This window comes from Myxocyprinus asiaticus, chromosome 35 (assembly GCF_019703515.2).
Source record: "Myxocyprinus asiaticus isolate MX2 ecotype Aquarium Trade chromosome 35, UBuf_Myxa_2, whole genome shotgun sequence".
Classification (NCBI taxonomy): Eukaryota; Metazoa; Chordata; class Actinopteri; order Cypriniformes; family Catostomidae; genus Myxocyprinus; species Myxocyprinus asiaticus.
In genome coordinates, this window is record NC_059378.1 from 18,146,860 (window position 1) to 18,167,523 (window position 20,664).

At 39.2% G+C, this 20,664-nt stretch overlaps 1 protein-coding gene and 1 pseudogene across 1 annotated transcript; both read left to right on the plus strand.

Annotated features, from left to right (window-relative positions):
• The first annotated feature begins 7,743 nt into the window (after nt 1-7,743).
• LOC127425864 (keratin, type I cytoskeletal 14-like) lies at nt 7,744-10,299 on the plus strand (annotated as a pseudogene).
• An 8,749-nt stretch (nt 10,300-19,048) lies between these two features.
• On the plus strand, nt 19,049-20,664 carry LOC127425820 (AP-1 complex subunit sigma-2-like). The gene is made up of 5 exons (XM_051672103.1): nt 19,049-19,168; nt 19,566-19,744; nt 19,932-20,040; nt 20,244-20,381; nt 20,465-20,664. Exons 2-5 carry the CDS (start codon nt 19,566-19,568, stop codon nt 20,510-20,512), a joined length of 474 nt encoding a protein of 157 aa, XP_051528063.1. The 5' UTR covers nt 19,049-19,168; the 3' UTR covers nt 20,513-20,664.

Consider the following 20,664-nt stretch of genomic DNA (forward strand, 5'->3'; position numbering starts at 1 on the left):
AAATATTTTCGGTGCATCAAAAAGTGTGCTCGTTAAGATACCAGCAGACAAGCTAATCCAGCAGAAATAAGTGCATAAAAAGTCACCAAAATGAAGTATTTGAACCTCATAATTAAATACAAAATAAGGGGATAAACTGCAAAAAGGTCCACTTTTTGAAAAAAAGAACCCCCACTTCCACTAGGCTGGCTACGGGCCTGAAATATGATATAGTGTTTCTTCAGAAAACGTATCTTTCCCCACAGGAAGCTTGAAAATTTGGGAAGATATGAGGTGGACATGTTTTCTTTAGTGCTGGCTCAAGTAAGAGCAGGGGAGTCATTACACTGATAAGTAAGCATCTACAATTCAAATGTCTCAAACAGATTAAAGATAAATTAGGAAGAGTCATTATTGTTTTAGCTGAAATTCAGGGGCAAAATCTTATTATGTCTAATACTTACGCACATAACGTTGATGATCAGGGCTTTTTTATAGATCTGAAAGGGATGTTGCAAACCGCTGGCACCCCTCATGATATAATATTGGGAGGAGACTTTAATCTTTTGATGGACTCAGTGCTTGATCATAGTGAAGCAAAAGTGTGCAAGCCCCCTAGAGCAACATTAACGCTTCACAGGATGTGTAAAAATCTTGGTCTTATAGATATTTGGAGACTTTTGAACCCATCTGGTAGGGACTACACATTTTTTTCATCAGTCCATAAGATTTATTCTAGAATAGATTTTTTGTTTTTTAATATATATCTAAGTCCCTCATTTCATCTGTTGTTGACTGCTCAATTGGAAACATTTTAGTCTCAGATCACGCCCTGGTAAGTATAGAGGTGCTGCCACATATGGAGAAAAGGAAATCATATAGTTGGTGCTTTAATGTATCCTTTTTGCAAAATACTGAATTCCAACAAATGTTTAAGGCTGAAATCAATGTTTATATGGAGACCAACTGGTCCTCAGTATCCTCAGTAGGTTTGGCTTGGGAGGCACTTAAGGCGGTTCTTAGGGGCCAGATCATACAGTATGCCTCATTCACCAAAAAATCCAAAGCACAAGAACACAGGGAGTTGGAAGGGAATATTAAAAGTGCAGAGGCAGAGCTGAAGTGCCGAATGTCATCTGATGGCCTCAGAGAATTGACCCATTTAAAATACAGATATAACACTATTTTGTCGCAGAAGGTGGAGTTTTGGCTATTCAGGGCAAGACAGTCATACTTTGAGTCGGGGGATAAGGCAGGAAAACCACTGGCAAGTTATATACACTTCCGTTCAAAAGTTTAGGGTCACTTACTCACTCTTTATTTATTTATTTATGTAATCTTTATTTTTTTCACATTTTAGAATAATAGTAAAGTCATCACAACTATGGAATAATAGAAATGGAAATATGGGAATTATGTTGTGACTAAAAAAATCCAAAATTAATCAAAACTATTTTATATTTTAGCATCTTCAAAGTGGCCACACTTTGCCTAGATTTTGCAGAAATGTACTTGTAATGTTTAATGTGTGTGTTCATGTATATCATGTCTTTTATTTTGTATTCTAGTTCCTGTTTCATGTTATGTGTTCCCTAGTCATGTGATGTCCTGTTTTCCCTCCACGTTCATGTGTCTTGTTTTCATTGGTTCATTGTCTTGTTATCTTGTTATCAGTTCTGTCTGTTCATTGGTCATTTTTGTCATGTGTTCTCTCATGTCTAGTATTTAAGCCCTCATGTTTTCCATTGTCCCTTGTCTGGTATTGTTGATGTAATGTGTGTTTCATAGTCTAGCCATGCCATGCCATGCCATGCCTGCCATGCCATGTTAAGTCAAGTCAAGTCAAGTCAAGTTTAGTCTAGCTCATGTTTTGTTTTTGTTCACGTTTGGAGTAATGGTTATTGGATTTCACGTTTATAAATAAATTGCACTTGGGTTCTTCATTACATCGTCTTCGTCATTGCCAGTGCCAGCAGCAATGTTATAGTACTCTTGGCATTTTCTCAACCAACTTCTTGAGGTATCACCCTGGGATGCTTTTTAAACAGTATTGAAGGAGTTCCCATCTATATGCTGGGCACTTAATGGCTGCTTTTCTTAATTATTCGGTCTAAGTCATCCATTTCAAAAACGTTTTTTTTTTTTTTTTTATAAAATTTTAGTTTTGTAATTAAATAAATTAATATGTTGGCACAATTTTTTTTTTTTTTTTTTTTGTCTACAAAACTAATTTCAAACATTTAAGCATACACCTTCAGATCAAAAGGTTTTTAAGATCATGAGAAACATTTCAGGCAAGTGACCCCAAACATTTGAACGGTAGTGTAAAACAGAGAGAGTCTTTTTCTACTGTTCCCTCAGTGAAATCTGCTGGTGGTGAAATATTTACCTCGGCCATTGATATTAATAATGCTTTTAAAGAATTCTATCTTGATCTCTATAGTTCCACGTCTTCGTCTACTGATGAGGATATTAGAAACATTGTGGAACCATTAGAAATTTCTAAACTGACGGCTGAGCAAAAAAATTCTCTTGATTCTGAGATAACCTTGGAGGAGATTGGCGAGGTAATTAAGATCTTGCCTACAGGCAAGGCTCCGGGACCAGATCTTATGCTACAGAACTGGCTCCACTTTTGCTAGAAATTTATATGGAATTATTAAAGAATGGAAAGCTTTTTATTGGTTGGATTAAGTTACTTTATAGACACCCGGTAGCGGCGGTACAAATGAATGGATTAATTTCAGATTATTTTACTCTGGATAGGAGCACCCGGCAGGATTGCACTCTTTCCCCATTATTGTTTTGTCTTGCCCTGGAACCATTAGCAGCTGCGATAAAAAGGAGGATGATTTTCCAGGGGTGGTGGCAGGAGGTGTGGCGCATAAGCTTTTGCTTTACACAGATGATATTTTATTTTTCGTCTCTGATACAGGATACAGAGTTAATTGGTATAAATCCGAACCGTTGGCTCTAACAGCGTACTGCCCGGTAATGGCTTTTCAGCCAGGTGTCTTCCAGTGGCCCAAACAGGGCATTAAGTATTTGGGTATTTTACTCCCAGCAAATTTGTGTGATTTAGATAATAAATAATAAAAAGTTTTTCGAGCGATGTGGGCAGGTCTTCTGGTCTTCATTACATTTATTTATGATTGGGAAGGTTAATGTTATTCAAATGAACTGTATTCCAAAATTCAACTACCTGCTACAGTCTCTCCCTATAGATGTCCCCCCTTCTTATTTCAAGCAATTTGATAGCATAGTGAAGTCCTTCATTTGGAATGGTAAACGTCCCAGATTACATTTCAGTAAGTTGCATAGGCTGATTGACAAAGGTGGGCTAGGCCTACCCAAGATTTTGTTTTATTATTATGCATTCGGTCTCAGACATTTGGCTCATTGGTCACTTCCACCTGAGAGAACCTCTCCCTTGTTTTGTATTGAACACAAAGTTCTTGCCCCTATTTTGCCATTGCAAAGCCTATTACACTAACCAGAGAAGTTAAGTTACACCCCGTTATCTCGCATTTGCACTCGGTATGGACAAAAGTGTCCAGAGTGTTTAATTCGCACATTTATTTGAATGTTGCCTCGAGCATATGGCTGAACCCAAAATTATGTATTAATAAGTCCCCTTTCTGCTGGTCAGAGTGGATTGTGAGGGAGGTTAATACACTCAGTGATCTATATGAGAGTGGAGTGTTGAGATCTTTTGAAAATTTGATTCAACATTTTGGGATTCCCAGAACTCAGTTTTTTAGGTATTTAGAGCTACGCCACCTGCACTGTACTATTTTTGGGAGTAGCATACACCCCCCTAAAGCGGCAGATTCTCTGGGAATGGTGATTACTGCTTTTGGAAAAGGTCATGAGGCATCAGTGAATTACTCCCAGCTAATTCAGAGTCTGGGGGACGGAGCTTTAACTTCTATCAAGAGATTATGGGAGAAAGATTTAAACTTGGTATTGGAGGGTGGAGTGTGGGCCAGGATTCTAAAAAATGTCAAGTCTGCATCTAGAGATGCAAGAGTGCACCTTATGCAATTCAAGATTTTACATCGATTTTATCGGACCCCCTCTAGATTGTATAGACTTGGTCTTAAAGACACACCCACCTGCTGGTGATGCCAATCAGAAGATGGAGACACAACCCATGTTTTTTGGTGGTGTGTTAAGATCCAAGAATTTTGGTTGAAGGTTCAGAGTTGTATGTGTGACGTATTGGGCACTCGATTTCGTTTTGCCCTAGACTCTGTGTTTTGGGTGATGGGGCGGTCATCAAAGTGGGGTATAAACACATAATAAATTGGGTTCTGACCAGTGTAATGATCGCCGGACAAATTATTTTAAGGGGATGGAGGTCAGCTGGAGCGCCCCCATTTCAGGAGTGGTGCACGGAGATGGGGAGGGTGGCACTTGAGGAAGTGTCATTTAGAAAACTGGGTAACTTGGATTTGTTTGTTGGGAAATGGGGCAACTATTTGGAGTTTTGGAGTGCTCTCGGGGAGGGGCAGTGGAGAGAGAGGTATAGGTATAAATGTGTGTGATTATTTTATATATATATATATATATATATATATATATATATATATATATACTCATGTGTGACCACAGGAATGTTTGCTGAGGGTCAAGGTGGGGTTGGGGAGGGGTAATAGTGGGGGTTAAATGTTGATTTATGTATAAATGTTTTGCTTTTCTTTATTTACTGTATGAATCAATAAAAATTTTAATCATGAAAAAAAAAAAACATGTCTAACCTTGAAAATGTTCCTTAACTGATAAAAACAAGATTGAACTAACTTCCAGATGAACTGAGAACTAACTCCAGAGAAATTCCAGAAATTATTCAAAATTTTAATCAGTATCAAAATAGACTCCCAAATTTTTCACCACCTGCTGATTATTTGGGACTACCTGTCTAAGTGCTGACACAATCTGACTTTTTAGGAAACCAATATAGTGGTGGTTATTTACATGTAAGTTGCATACATTTTGTATAAGTTTTATATTGCATTCCCTGTTGTCTGTGAGCAAGTAGTCTTGTGTAGTTAGACCTTTCACAGCAGCAAAAGGTCTGGTCCTTATTGCTGCTTATTCTGGCCAAGAACTTCCCACTTAGGCTGCATCCGAAACCAGTAAAATGCTGCCTCCGGAGACTGTATATGGAGGTAGGAATGGACCAAAGCATGTCCGAATAAAATGTTTGTATCACATCCTGTCTACTGAGATACCTACATCTGATCAGTTTTTAAAGGCAGCATAGATGTATCCTTAGCTGCTTATCAAATCCCACAATCCTTTGGGTGCGGATCCACAGCGGTTAAACTGATAAAAGAAAATGGTAGCAGAAGAGACAGTTGATGTAAGCCAGTAAGTGTATAAATGTACGTTTTTTTCCAACTTTTCATTTCATTTCTAGCGAGAAAGAAGCATTGTAGTTATTAAATATATCCATGGTTATTGCCAAAACTCTCTTTATTTTGTTCTAGATTAATAATCCCTTGTGGTTCGGTTGGACGAAATTAATGCCTAGCAACGATGTGACGAAGTGCTGCCTCGGAAGCCTGTCCGAAAACAGTTTCCGGAAGTACCTTCGTACGCAAATACTTCCTGTTAAATCATTAAATGATAGTCAGCTAAGCAACAAGGTCCTTTGGATTCGACGCAGCCTTAGATAGGAAGAGACTGCCTGACTGACATGTAAAGTCATCAATCACAGCTCGTACTGTTCAGGGCAACTGGGAAAGCCTAAATAAGATTACACCACAATAATAAACTGGCATGAAAATATTTGACAGATAATTTTTTTTATTATCTGACAGTGTTGAGACATTTTATGTTATAGGCAAGGCAAAAACCATTTAGTAGAAAATGGAAGAAAATGGGAGGTTTCACCCAAACATAGGTTGAAGAGATTCATCCAAAACAATTCCTAATACATATTCTTAATATACTGGATTGTATAAGGTAAAAGGGTGGTGAAAAAAATCAGAGATTAACCTGTCAGCCCAATCCTCTGCAAGTATCCACTAGCACCAAGAGACACAAAACACATGCTAGCACACATCCACACTAAAGGTTTCCCGAAGGTTACCACATGTACCACAATGAAAGAGAAAAACTGACAAAAGTGATATTGAAAAAAAGTGTCTTAATTGTAAACTTTAAAAACATGCACACATGCAAAATTAAGTATGCAATTTGTAATATTGCACACTAATCTTCATTCGTTTAAATGGCAATTAAAACACAGAAGCTGTACAAACACTTGAAATGAAAAATCATACAAATATCAAAGTGTGGTTATTTAAAAACTCAACAGTGTGGTTATATCTTCCCTCTTCAATAGACATTCTCAATGCCTGGATTACTAATTTAAGTGTAGTAAGTAATGTGTTTGGAGGTCTCAGAAAGTCATTCTATAGGAACACACACTCATTTGGATTTTAAAATGCCATTGCTGATCTCGGAAAATTCAAAATCATATCTAGAGCATTAGTATTATCTAAGTCTTTCTAGCAAGTCAGTCCACTGGCAGCCATCTTTGGAACATTCTCAGGCAGCTATTTTTCTGTGTAAACAAGCGCCATACTATAGTAGCTCCTATCTACTTAAACAGGGAAAGACAGAAATCTCCAAAACGGTTGGTCAAAATTACGATCAAAGGACATATTTCAAATCAGCAGTAAAATCTGACAACACTGGTATCAAAAATTGTGCTTCTTTATCTCAGATTACACTAAAAAATAATAATAATAATAATAATAATTTTCCAGCTTGTATAGCTAATGTGCAATGTGCAGTTGATTGAAAGGCAATGTCTGCATCTAAGGTGATGGGCTCTTTTACCTTTAAGGCAGGACTTCTTTTTTACATCCATTGACTGTTGGGTGTTCCAATTTCTCCCATTCATTTTAATAGAAGTGGCCGGCTGCGCTAAATAGTTTCTGGTATTATCTAAGGTTCTACCAATTATTGTTAGTATAAAACAATAGATCAGCAGGTTCTAGAGTCTAATGTTCTCCAGAACTGGGGGAGAGGCAGGACAACTAAAACACACATTGCATAGATTTTCTGTGCAAACAGGACACAACACAAGCATCCTTTTGGTTTCAGATTGTGATTTTCCTTCTTACAGCTGCAACCTGAAAACAAACATTTGTAGTTTTCTCTAGCATTGAACCTCTGATGTTTAGTTTCTGGTAGTATATATTCACTTACTGCTTCATCGAAAATAATTGATATATAAAAAAATAAAAAAGACTTTCTATCTGGGATGACCGGCTCAGCCTCCCTTTCTCACCTGTAACTGAAAAAGGGAGGACAGCTGGCACATCACACTGTACGCACAAAACATAAACTTCTGTACCTGAACACTAAGTGTGTTTCAAAAGTCTAGTTATCTCTTTGCACTCCCTCCATTGAAATCTCGAGGATGATGAAATTCCTTTGCAGTTTCCTCACTTGGGTGGAAACAGAATGCTGGTCCTTGTGTCTCAACACTGCTAGTGGTTGCTGGCACAGGGGTTTGGCGCACACACACACACACACACACACCCACCCTCCCTCTCCCATCCCCAAAGGGCAAGACTCACCCTCGAGATTACTGTATAAGAGAACAGTGCTGGGCTTAAAGGCACGATCATCCTCAGGACAACTCTTGGTTTCCTGCAGTGTCCTCTCTGGGTTCATCTCATCTCTGCATCCATCCACCATATTTCGTCCTCTGAAGCTCCCGGGATAATGCCTGAAAAGTCTCCACAAAAATCCTAGAGCATGTATGGCAGTAGTTTTGGAGGAAGCACTCGCATATCTTCCTCTTCTGTTCGGCAGAGTGGCTGCTGCCCAGAACTCAGAATTGGAGGGGGATATGGTTATGGTGGAATGAACAGTGGAGGATACGGTTTAGGATTTTGTACTGGGATCATGGCTGGAGGAAGCTATGGAGGGGATGGTGACTACGTCCAGCTGAACGAGAAGGTCACCATGCAGAACCTGAATGACCGTCTGGCTGCTTACCTGCAGAAGGTGCGCTCTCCGGAGGCTGCTAATGCCAATTTGGAGAAGCAGATCCGCGACTTCTATGAGAAGGGGCTGGCTGCACCGAGGGACTACAGTGCCTACTGGAGCACCATCAAGGACTTGAAGGAAAAGGTACAGTAAAATGTAATGCCGAGATTATGATGAATATGACACATAAATGCAAAGAGTCCTTCGAATATAAGTTGAAAGAGTTTGCACGGGTGCTGAAAATGATGCAGATACCATCCATTAGCAAATACTGTACATAGAGGAAGGAGAAAGATAAGCTTGATCGAGAATCCTTGCAACAGGAGGATAAGCTGAGAAATCAGAAACATTTGGAAAGGGCTTGCAAAATTGTGTAAAAATCTGGAATCCTCTCATCACATTATCCCATTCTGTTCTGAAAAATTGTGGATTTCCTAGTTTGCTTTTTTTAGAGTCTGATGGTCTGTGGAGATTCAAGTCCATATTGAAATGTTCCATTTTTAAATATGTTTTGATATGAAATGTATATATCAATGTTGTACATTATAGATTAAAACTGTTACTGTCAACAACGGCAGCATTCTACTGCAGATCGACAACTCTAAGCTAGCTGGTGATGACCTCAAGTCAAAGTGAGTAGTCGTGTAAACCGTAAAGTTAGTTAAACAATGTTGATAGCGTTTATCTGAACTTGGATGCAACCAGATTGATGGATACAGTGTAATAGCTTTAGTTTGTTTATTATATTGATAATGTTTAAACAAAACTGATGAATTCATATCCCATTCTACCTCCCCATCAATCAGATATGAGCATGAGTTAGCTATGCGGCAGTGTGTGGAGGCTGACATCGCTAACCTGCGTCAGCTGTTGGATGAAACTGACAAAGGCTGACCTGGAGAGCCAGATCAAAAGTCTGCAGGAAGAACTGGACTCCATGAAAAAGAACCACGAAGATGTTTGTAGTAGTTTGTCTGTAGCCAAATTAGCTATAGGTGATTGAACCTGAAAGTTTAGAACATAATTAAATGTGCAAAGGCTTATAATCAGGAGTATCACATAACGCGTTCTGGTGAAGTATATTACCTAGCTTTATGTAAAAAGAAATGTTTTTAAAAGTGAAGCCTTGAGTAACTGTCAATCAGAGACCTGACACATGAGTGTTGTGTGGTTACAGGACATGGCAGCACTGAGGTCTCAGCTGACAGGCACAGTGAATGTGGAGGTTGATGTTGCACCTCAGCAAGACCTCAACCAGCTTTTGGAGAAAATACGTTCTCATTACGAGGCCATCATAGAGAAACACCGCAAGGAACAGGAAGCCTGGTTTAATTAAAAGGTCAGATTTGTTCTGTCTCTGTCTCTTTTATTATGAATCATGATTAACATTTAATTAAATAGTTGTCTGTTGTTTCTCTGTAAGACGGCACAATTGGGCAAAGAAGTGGCCATTAACACAAAGACCATACAAACCTCGAAGTCAGAGATTTCAAATGTGCAAAAGACCTTGCAAAGCCTGGAGATTGAGCTACAGTCTCAACTCAGCATGGTGAGACACAGGTGGAATGGGAGGGGCGAGGGGTGGGGTCTGGGCTTAAGGGCAAAGCAGACAGTGAAATTTCAGCACTGATTTTAAATGAGTAATGAATGAATACATTTTTAAACAGCAAAATGAAATTTTACACGGCCTATAAATGAATGTAATGATTACATTTTTATGTCCACCCGTTCTCATCACCCATACAGAAAGCGTCAATGGAGAGCTTGCTGGCAGACACAAAAGCTAGATACAGTGCTATGTTAGCAGGCTTCCAGAAACACATCAACATGTTGGAAAGAGAGCTGTGTCAGTTGCGGGCTAGCACTGAGCAACAGGGTCTAGACTATGCAGCACTGCTGGACATCAAGAGCCGCCTGGAGCAGGAGATCGCCACCTACAGAAGCCTCCTGGAAAATCTAGACTTTAAGTCAGTTTATCTTTTTATTCATAAGAGTTGTTGAGTGTCACAAGACATGGATCATGGGTCTTATGTTACATAATCATCTGAAATGACTTCACTAATGCGTATTGTCTTCTTTGTCTTCTAGGACTCAAGTGCAAGGTAAGTCAAATTTCTCTTTGGGGGAATGGTCAGTTTCAGGTACTCAATCTATGTTGTACATTATGCATTAACTCTTTTTCCTCACTCTTCAGGTGGACCTCCGAATGTCTCCTCAGGCGGACCTCCAAATGTCCCCGCTGGTGGGGACCCCGATAAAGCAGACCTCCACCACCACCACCACAAATCGTATCTACTAAACATTTAAGACAAATTAAACTGCTTTGTGAGGCAATATCCAAATAGACACACACACAGTTTTAAGTGTGTGTCCAACATGTCAGTCATTATAGAGATGTTTAGCAATGACGTCAATTTGTAGGCGAACCTGGAAGTCTAATTTGCCATGGGTTCCCTCTGGATTTTCCTATGGGATTTTATAATGGGGTTTTTGAACTTATGAGAAAATTAAGGTCTGTGGTAAACATTACTTGATGAAACGTGGATGTTTTGTTCTGCAGCATAAATTACACACTGTCATACCTCAAATGTGAATTTAAAAGAAGTACATAATTCAATATGGCTTCAAAATTCACATTTGAGGTATGACTGTGTAATTTATGCTGCAGAACAAAACATCCACGTTTCATCAATTAAAGTTTACCACTGACCTTAATTTTCTCATAAGTTCAAAAACCCCATTATAAAACCCATTGGAAAATCCCTTACGGTTTTTGGACTACAAGCTGAACAGCTCTATTAAAAGAAAACTAGTTGACTCACTTTTTTGTGAAGAAACCCCTTTCTCTGAAAATAAAATTGCTATCAAAAATACCTCTTATATTACTTGTGTTTGTTTGCTTTTTTCTCTCAGAACATGATCACATTCCTAAGACCAGAAAATATAACTGTAAAAGATGAGGCGAGGAGCAGTTTTTCCTTCTTCAGGTGAGGCTTTATTTTCCCCTCTTGGCGACACCAATTTACAGTTTACCTTCACACACTAAACTGACACTAACACACGCAGCTTTCATAAATAAACTTTCACTATTAGAAAAATCCTTGCTCTAGCTCAGCTCTGTCATATCCAGTCTCTCTCTCGACTGAGCGTTGTGTCGCTCTATTTATGCCGCTCTCCCCGTGCTCACTGAAATTAGAGACAGGTGTTAGACATAATTTAGCTCAGGTGTAAGCGCCTTTACCGCTTTCTCTCTCCGGAGAGATGCTTGACCACGCCCCCGCTGCCACAATAACCTTTATACTATTTGATACAATGTGGCACCACAGAGTTAAAAGTCAATGTCTGCTGTAGTTGCTGTTCTAGACCATTTTAACTGGGGACCAGACTGGGGCAATTATGTATATACTTAATAATGTCCTAGATTAAAATATAAATGTGTAATGCCACACACAAGGTATAGAAGTACAAGTAAAAAACGCAAAGGAGTGCATTATTCCAGATAAATTATATTAAATCTGGCTAAAGTTTAATAGCATACATGGGAATGTATACTCAAATACAGATGTGTGTGATTTCTAGAAATAAACAATTAAATACGTTAATTAATGATAGTAAAAACAGTGATAGTAAAATACATTATAACTGTTAAACATAAATGTAAAGAATTTATTTATTATACTAGTCTATGAGCAATTACAGAAATGCTGGTCTGAAAAGAAGAATAGTAGATTTACATAAAAATATACTTTTGTATGTGTGTGTTTTTCATTTATGAATCAACATACAGTACATATACACCGATGAGCCAAACATTATGACCACTCACAGGTGAAGCAAATAACATTGATCATCTCCTAACAAGGCCACATGTCAATGTCTGGGTACATTAGATGGTAAGCGAACAATCAGTTCTCGTAGTCAATGTGTTGAATGCAGGAGAAATGGGCAGGAGTAAAGACCTGAGTGACTTTGACAAGTGCCAAAATGATATGGCCAGATGACTGGGTCAGAGCATCTCTGAAACGGCAAGGCTTGTGGGGTGCACCCGGTCAGCAGTGGTGAGTACCAACTGACAGTGGTCTGAGGAGGGACAAACCACAAACCGGCGACAGGGTGTTGGGCTTCCAGCGCTCATCAATGCGCGAAGGCAACGAAGGCTATCCCATCTGGTCCGAACCGACAGAAGGTCTACTATGGCACAAGTCTCAGAAGATTTTAATGATAGTTATGGGGGGAATGTGTCACAATCGCACCTTGCTGTGTATGGGGCTACGTAGCTGCAGACCAATGATGGCCCATGATGACCCCTGTCCACAGTCAAAAGCACCTACAATAGGCACTCAAGTTTTGAAACTGGACCTTGGAGCAGTGGAAGAAGGTTGCCTGGTCCAATGTGTCCCGTTTTCTTTTACATCACGTGGACAGCCGTGTACGTGTGCGCAGTTTACCTAGGGACATGGTGGCACCAGGATGCACTGTGGAAAAACGACAAGCCGGTGGAGGGAGTGTGATGCTCTGGGCAATGTTCTGCTGGGAAACTATGGGTCTGGCCATTCATGTGGATGTCAATTTGATATGTGCCACCTACCTAAACAACGTTGTGTGGCCTCTTTCAGCAGGATAATGCGCCCTGCCACACTCCACACATTGTTCAGGAATGGTTTGAGGAACATGATGAAGAGTTCAAGGTGTTGCCCTGTCCTCCAAATTCCCAAGGACTTGAAGGATCTGTTGCTAATGTCTTGGTGCCAGACACCCCAGGACATCTTCAGGGGTCTTGTAGAGTCCATGTCTCAGTGAGTCACTGCTGTTTTGGTGGCACGTGGAGGGCCTACAGCATTTTAGGCAGGTGGTCATAATTTTTTGCCTCATTTGTGTATATAAACATTTAAACATACATAAATACATACAGTGCCATTGCAGCACATTTTCATATGGAAATGTCACTCTGTTACTTTATTCAACTCATTTTGGAAGATACTATTACTTTATCATGGTTAAAAGTTAAAATGTTAACATTTTCTGTGTGGTTGTATGTGTGGAATGTCTAAGCTGCAACTAAAAAAAAACGACAAAAGCACAATAAAATGATGGAATCTTCCAAACTGATGTGAGAACGTCAAAAGACTGATGTTTTGTGGTTCAGAATAAAAGTGAGAGACGTTTCCCTTATGAGCAGTGTTGGGTAAGTTACTAAAAAAAAGGGAATCCACTAAAAATTACTAACTACTTCTTTAAAATTATAATCAGATTGCCTTACTGATTACATCATTGAAAAAGTAATCACATTACTAATTACTTTACTTCTAAGTTACTTTCTAAAACACTTGACAAATTTTTAGTTTTTCCACTCAACAAATTCAAAATAATGTCTATTTTCTCCTTGTTCATTGTCGCACACCCTTAAGCTGTCACAGAAACACAAACAGACATACATATGAACATGTGAATTCACAATTTAATTGCATTACACATAAATGATATTTTTTTAGGAATATTTGTAACCCAAGTAATATACTTAAAAGTAATTACTTTCATTGAAATTCAGTAACTAGATTACAGTAGCTTGTCACTTATGAAAATGCTTCTATTTTACAGTTTTCTAAATTTATATACTTTTTCCTAACACATTATTTCAGCATATACAGTATGACTGTTATCAGCATAGAAATTTAAGTGAAAAGTTGAATTGAAAACTTTACTTACTTTACAGAATTTCTTAGTTCCTGTTGTCCCTATTTTTCTTCAATGACAGCGCGCACTCGAGCTGGCATGCAATCTAAAGTTTGTGAAAACATGATTCATGTTATCCTAACATGATTTGAGAAAGTTCCAAAGTTCTTTTGTGTTTTAATCTATTTCGTACACATGAATTAACATTGTCATACAAATCATATGTCGTATCAACATTGATCTATACTTTTATAAAGGCTACATGTAATTTTATTTTTTTCAAAAAATCGCTGCAATTATTCATTAATAATGTTTTTCTCTGCACTGCAATACACAATGCTGCTGATATGATCAAACCAACTTTTCTACTTTATATTTAAAGCCTTCAAATGTAAAATATTATTCACTGAAAATCTTCTCCTTTGCTACAGCTCTCAAATCCCATTCTTTATTACGCATATAATTAATCGGTCATGTGACAAACGAGAACCAGTGGTGTTTGGTGTTATGACATCAAACCTGCTGTGTAAACATGCTATTGTTGTATCGGAACTCAAATGAGAATAAGATGTCAAATCTTCAGCAGAGGGGAAGATTCTAAGCAATTGATATATACAGGTGCATCTCAATAAATTAGAATGTCGTGGAAAAGTTCATTTATTTCAGTAATTCAACTCAAATTGTGAAACTCGTGTATTAAATAAATTCAATGCACACAGACTGAAGTAGTTTAAGTCTTTGGTTCTTTTAATTGTGATGATTTTGGCTCACATTTAACAAAAACCCACCAATTCACTATCTCAAAAAATTAGAATACATCATAAGACCAATAAAAAAAACATTTTTAGTGAATTGTTGGCCTTCTGGAAAGTATGTTCATTTACTGTATATGTACTCAATACTTGGTAGGGGCTCCTTTTGCTTTAATTACTGCCTCAATTCGGCGTGGCATGGAGGTGATCAGTTTGTGGCACTGCTGAGGTGGTATGGAAGTCCAGGTTTCTTTGACAGTGGCCTTCAGCTCATCTGCATTTTTTGGTCTCTTGTTTCTCATTTTCCTCTTGACAACACCCCATAGATTCTCTATGGGGTTCAGGTCTGGTGAGTTTGCTGGCCAGTCAAGTACACCAACACCATGGTCATTTAACCAACTTTTGGTGCTTTTGGCAGTGTGGGCAGGTGCCAAATCCTGCTGGAAAATGAAATCAGCATCTTTAAAAAGCTGGTCAGCAGAAGGAAGCATGAAGTGCTCCAAAATTTCTTGGTAAATGGGTACAGTGACTTTGGTTTTCAAAAAACACAATGGGCCAACACCAGCAGATGACATCGCACCCCAAATCATCACAGACTGTGGAAACTTAACACTGGACTTCAAGCAACTTGGGCTATGAGCTTCTCCACCCTTCCTCCAGACTCTAGGACCTTGGTTTCCAAATGAAATACAAAACTTGCTCTCATCTGAAAAGAGGACTTTGGAACACTGGGCAACAGTCCAGTTCGTCTTCTCCTTAGCCCAGGTAAGACGCCTCTGACGTTGTCTGTGGTTCAAGAGGAATACGACAACTGTAGCCAAATTCCTTGACATGTCTGTGTGTGGTGGCTCTTGATGCCTTGACCTCAGCCTCAGTCCATTCCTTGTGAAGTTCACCCAAATTCTTGAATCGATTTTGCTGGACAATCGTAAGGCTGCGGTTCTCTCGGTTGGTTGTGCATCTTTTTCTTCAACACTTTTTCCTTCCACTCAACTTTCTGTTAACATGCTTGGATACAGCACTCTGTGAACAGCCAGCTTCTTTGGCAATGAATGTTTGTGGCTTACCCTCCTTGTGAAGGGTGTCAATGATTGTCTTCTGGACAACTGTCAGATCAGCAGTCTTCCCCATGATTGTGTAGCCTAGTGAACCAAACTGAGAGACCATTTTGAAGGCTCAGGAAACCTTTGCAGGTGTTTTGAGTTGATTAGCTGATTGGCATGTCAAAATATTCTAATTTTTTGAGATAGTGAATTGGTGGGTTTTTGTTAAATGTGAGCCAAAATCATCACAATTAAAAGAACCAAAGACTTAAACTACTTCAGTCTGTGTGCATTGAATTTATTTAATACACGAGTTTCACAATTTGATTTGAATTACTGAAATAAATGAACTTTTCCACGACATTCTAATTTATTGAGATGCACCTGTACAACCTTTTTTTTTTTTTTTTTTCAGAGCTTGAGATTCTTGGTCACTATGAACTGTTCCGGTATGGAAAAGAGCTGAGTAAAGATTCTTCAAAGTCTCTCTTCAATGTAAAAAAATAACAGCATAGGTTTGGAATGCATAAGGGTGAGTAAATAAAAGGAATTTTCTCTCAGTTTCAGTTTTTGGCTTGTTCAGCTCTCCATGGTTTACCTGCCTGTCTTGGGCTCCCCCTCTTGGTCATGAGATGCTGTTATGGGTCTTGGGAAGAAATTTCACGTTTTCCAGGGGGAGGTTCTATAAGTGTTGCATTTTGTCATGTTGAAACTCTGGGACTTTAGAGGTGAGGGTCATATTAACATATAAGATGCATTGCAAAATGCACAATAAAAACTGTCCTAGTAATTGATTTAATTCGTGAACAGACTGAGGGTTTCTCCTAATAAATGTTGAATGTTAACTGAATACAGTTATGGTCTGTCGTCATTGTAAAGACGTCTCATCGGCAGTCGTGTGTTTAAATTATAGCCTAACCATTGCTGAATAAGGTGAACACAGTCAACAACTATAGACTACAAACAACTTAAATGTAAAAGAACAAAAGCTGCTGATGGCGAATGAAAATGTGGTTTCAGGATCGGATTTACATCTGGTGTGTCTGAGATCTTTAAAAAGGACAAATTGCATTTAATTAGATTTTATTCTTGAATAACTTGAAATATAAATCGAAAATTGTGATTAAACAAGTTACTTTACAAAGTTTGTGCATCAAAGTTACTTTAATGAGAACCTGTCTTTGGTCTCTTCTTTTCTATTCTAAACCTTTTTATTTTTCTGTTATGTTTCTGGGTGGATCATTTTCATTTTTAATTGAGAAAAAGTTTGACACATTACCCATACTTTAGCTTAAGTATAATTTATCCTTACTGTATCCTAACACCTCTGCTGCACACATATACATACATGTAAAAAAAAAATAATAATAATAATAATAATTATAATAATAATAATAATAAAGTAAAATTATTCAATAAAACTTAATCATTGTTGGTGAGTGTGGTACCCAGGTTGATGCATGTGACCTGGTGAAAGGGTGGTGAAATAGCCAGAGATTATCTCATATGACACATATACATAATTAAAGTTACCAAAAGTACCACCCAGAAAGGAAAATACTGACTAAAATGTACTGAACAACAGACCTGAAGGTCAAGAGCATATAGGGATGTTTATAAATGCTAAATTACAAATGTGTGATGAGGAGGAGGGCGTGGCCGAGCCGTGACGTAGCACTGCCGGCGCTGAATCAGCTGATCAGTGGGAGAGCGAGATAAAGGGCAGCTGGAGACACCAGTTCGAGAGAGAGAGATGCACACGGCCGCGTTGCATGTGTCTGTATGTTTTATGTTGTTTTAATTTAATTTATATCATTAAAGTTTATGTTTACTGTTCAGCCGTTTCCCGCCTCCTCCTTGCCCACTGTTACAAAATATTTTTTAAAAATGTTTGTCGACACGGTTTGGAAGGATGTATTGGGCGTGATTTCCACAGACTGTTACTCGCTGGGCAGAGGTGTGCCGCTACCACCTCATCCACAGGGGGTAGTTGGGCATAACCGTTTTCTTCCCCGTGATCCACATTAGAGAGTATGCGTCACCGTGCAAGTGCCGAGAAGGGCGCACGCCAGGACTTAGACAGTTCGTTATGAACTTCAGGGAAGAATGGGGCAGATTTGCAGGATGCTGCCGTTTGACAGCGTCTGGACTGCAGGAACTATTCATCGAGGTGAGACTGTTCAGGTTTCTCTGGGGGAGACCACTCAAGGTGAAGCTCTTCCACCGCCTTTGTAAGGATGCGGAGCATCTCCCTGTCAGTGGCGCATGCACTTTCCTTGCCCTCGCTGGGGGTAGGGGCGGCAGTATCATCCACTGACCAATCGCCTGATGCAGCGAGAGACATAATGACATCGTCATTATTATCCCCAGGGTCAGAACCACTGAACGAGACTAGGCCGCCCTCTCTTTCAGAAGGCCGGAGCTCATCTTGTACATAGCGTATCGGAAAACATGCACTTCGTAGAGATTGAGTGGCTCGCGGGGCGTGTGCCGCCACGAGGACCACATCAAATTCATCCTGCTCGACCTTGCGGCCTCGCCGTACATCCTTTTGTGAATCCTCTGGTATCACAGAAGAGGCGGGTGGGAGGGTGCGCGAGGCTGAATTGTCCCTCAGAACGAGGGTGATTCGCGAGCGAAGCATCTTGAGACTCATGCCATCACAGTGAGTACAGTCTGTCTCCATGAGAGCTGTCTCTGTGTGGGCGTGGCTGATCTGACAACGGGATGTGCCTCTCACACAAGGAACACTTACGGAACGACATCTTTAGAAAGACGCAAACACGTAAGTGACTCTTTTAGATAAATAAATAAATAAATATTTATATCACACAATATACATACAATTGCTTTGTAAGGACACACAAACCCTGCTGAAGCATTGCGGGGAATCAGGATGCCGAGGCCCGTTCACCAGCGAAGCGTGAAGCGGCGAGATGGTGTGATGTTCGCCGGAGCACTGCAGGGGAATGGAAAGTCCGCCCACTGACTCATGTATATCGACGGCGAAGGTAGAGGACTTCTAGACAAGTGATGATCGCTGTTTTGAAGGAAGAAATTCTGAAGAAATGGTGTTTGTGCAACTGTTTTTATAGCGGACAGTTTCGCGCCAAAACAGGCGGAGCTCAAACACCATTGAAACATATTGTAAAGAGGTTTCAACCAGGTCCTGTAAGAAGGCACTCCCCATATGCGTTAATAAACGCATTGTCAAGTGTACTGAGTCGTAAGGGAACATATCAAATTTTTGTACACAATTACACTGACTGCATAAACCTTTTATATATATATATATATATATATATATATATATATATATATATATATATATATATATATATTTGCAGGGCGGAGAGATTTTGACTGCATTAAATGTTAACCTCTTGACTAATAAATATATATTTTCCCTTATCATTACAGACAGAGCAATTTTAGCTTTTAAACGCATACATTCCACGATAAATTGAACTGCATTAACAAAACCTTCGTCTTGGAGCTTCATACATTCCGTTCAAGCCTAGACCAATACAAAGTGTCAGCAGGGAGGCATTGAGCCAATGAGAGGATCACGATTTCAATGGTTTTAGGAAGTGGGCAATGCGTCCATGTAACGGGACTCCTCACATCTCCGTGTAACGGGAAGGGACGTTTACTACCAGCAGCTACAAACCCCATACTCACGGAATCGAGTATAATACATACTTTAAGGTAAAACAACATTTATCTCTTGTATTGACGGACTTTGTTGTGTTATTTGGTGGCTGATTCAAATACTCTTATGTGTATAGTATGTTTTAACATTACACGATATTTCGGTGAATATTTACATGGCCGCAGCCGGTTTGCTAACACGATCCTTCCTCTCTTGTTGCGATAGACGCGACCAACAACCAAAAGTAATGCACTCTTACATTTATGTTTGGACATGTTAGATATAAATGTAAATATACACAACGTTTCCACGTTGCTTGGCGAAAAATGGCTGGAAATGCTGTTTGGCTTGTCTTGACTAGGCTTATATGATGCACAAAACGGTGTCTGTTATGTTGCCATCTCACAAGGCTTTGATACACAAGTTTCTTCCCTCGTTTCTCTTTCTTTTTAGATGCAGTTCATGCTGCTCTTTAGCAGGCAGGGAAAGCTACGGCTTCAGAAATGGTACGTGCCACTGTCTGACACACAGAAGAAGAAAATCTCTCGTGAGGTGATACAGATGGTGCTGGCACGTAAACCCAAGATGTGCAGTTTTCTGGAATGGAGGGATCTGAAAATAGTCTATAAAAGGTAAGATAATGACACGAAATGATGTTTAAAATGGAATGCATGAAATTAGTAGACCCATTATGGTCAAGTTGATGATAGACAGAAAGAGGAACAGAGAAAATAATGTCACTTTGTGAGTACTGTTAGTAAAAAATTGTACTGTTACTTTTTATGATGTGTAAGAGGTGAACTTATTTGTGCATTACAGATATGCCAGTCTGTACTTTTGTTGTGCAGTGGAGGACCAGGAAAATGAGCTGATAACCCTGGAGATCATCCACAGATATGTGGAGCTGCTGGATAAATATTTTGGCAGTGTGAGTTTTATGTCATCATCTTTTCAAGTTGCATTTTTTTTTTTTTTTTTTTTTCAGTCTAAATGGTGGAAAGGTTTGTTGTCTTAGCACTAATGACAACACATATTGTCCCCTTCAGACTTTCTGATTCTTTTAATGTTTGTCTAGTGTAGGATTAAATTGATTGTAATTGTTCATTATGTAACAATGTGCTTGAACACCAGGTATGTGAACTGGACATTATCTTCAACTTTGAGAAGGCTTATTACATCCTGGATGAGTTTATATTGGGTGGAGAAGCCCAGGAGACATCTAAGAAGAATGTTTTGAAGGCAATAGAGCAGGCTGACATGTTACAGGAGGTGAGGAAAAGACACACTGTGTGAATTGTCTGGTTTTGGCCACTGTCAGTATACTGATTCCTTCTGATTTTTACTTCTTGCAGGAAGCCGAGACGCCACGTAGTGTTCTGGAGGAGATTGGACTGACATAAAACTTGAGAACTCATCCTGCCCAAATACTAACACACATCTTCCTTACTTTTTCTGTGGGCATGTTCTCTATATCTGTATTTTAGGTTAGCTTGCAGGCAAAAGCAGCATTATAAAATCAGCACTTCCTTCAGAAACAAATAGGTATCAAAGC

Bases quoted from the DNA above. Each gene is read 5' to 3' on its own strand.
- LOC127425820 (XM_051672103.1), top strand. From the start codon at position 19,566: ATGCAGTTCATGCTGCTCTTTAGCAGGCAGGGAAAGCTACGGCTTCAG. The intron at 19,745-19,931 runs GTAAGATAATGA...TGTGCATTACAG, and splicing joins CTGAAAATAGTCTATAAAAG to ATATGCCAGTCTGTACTTTT. The intron at 20,382-20,464 runs GTGAGGAAAAGA...TACTTCTTGCAG, and splicing joins AGGCTGACATGTTACAGGAG to GAAGCCGAGACGCCACGTAG.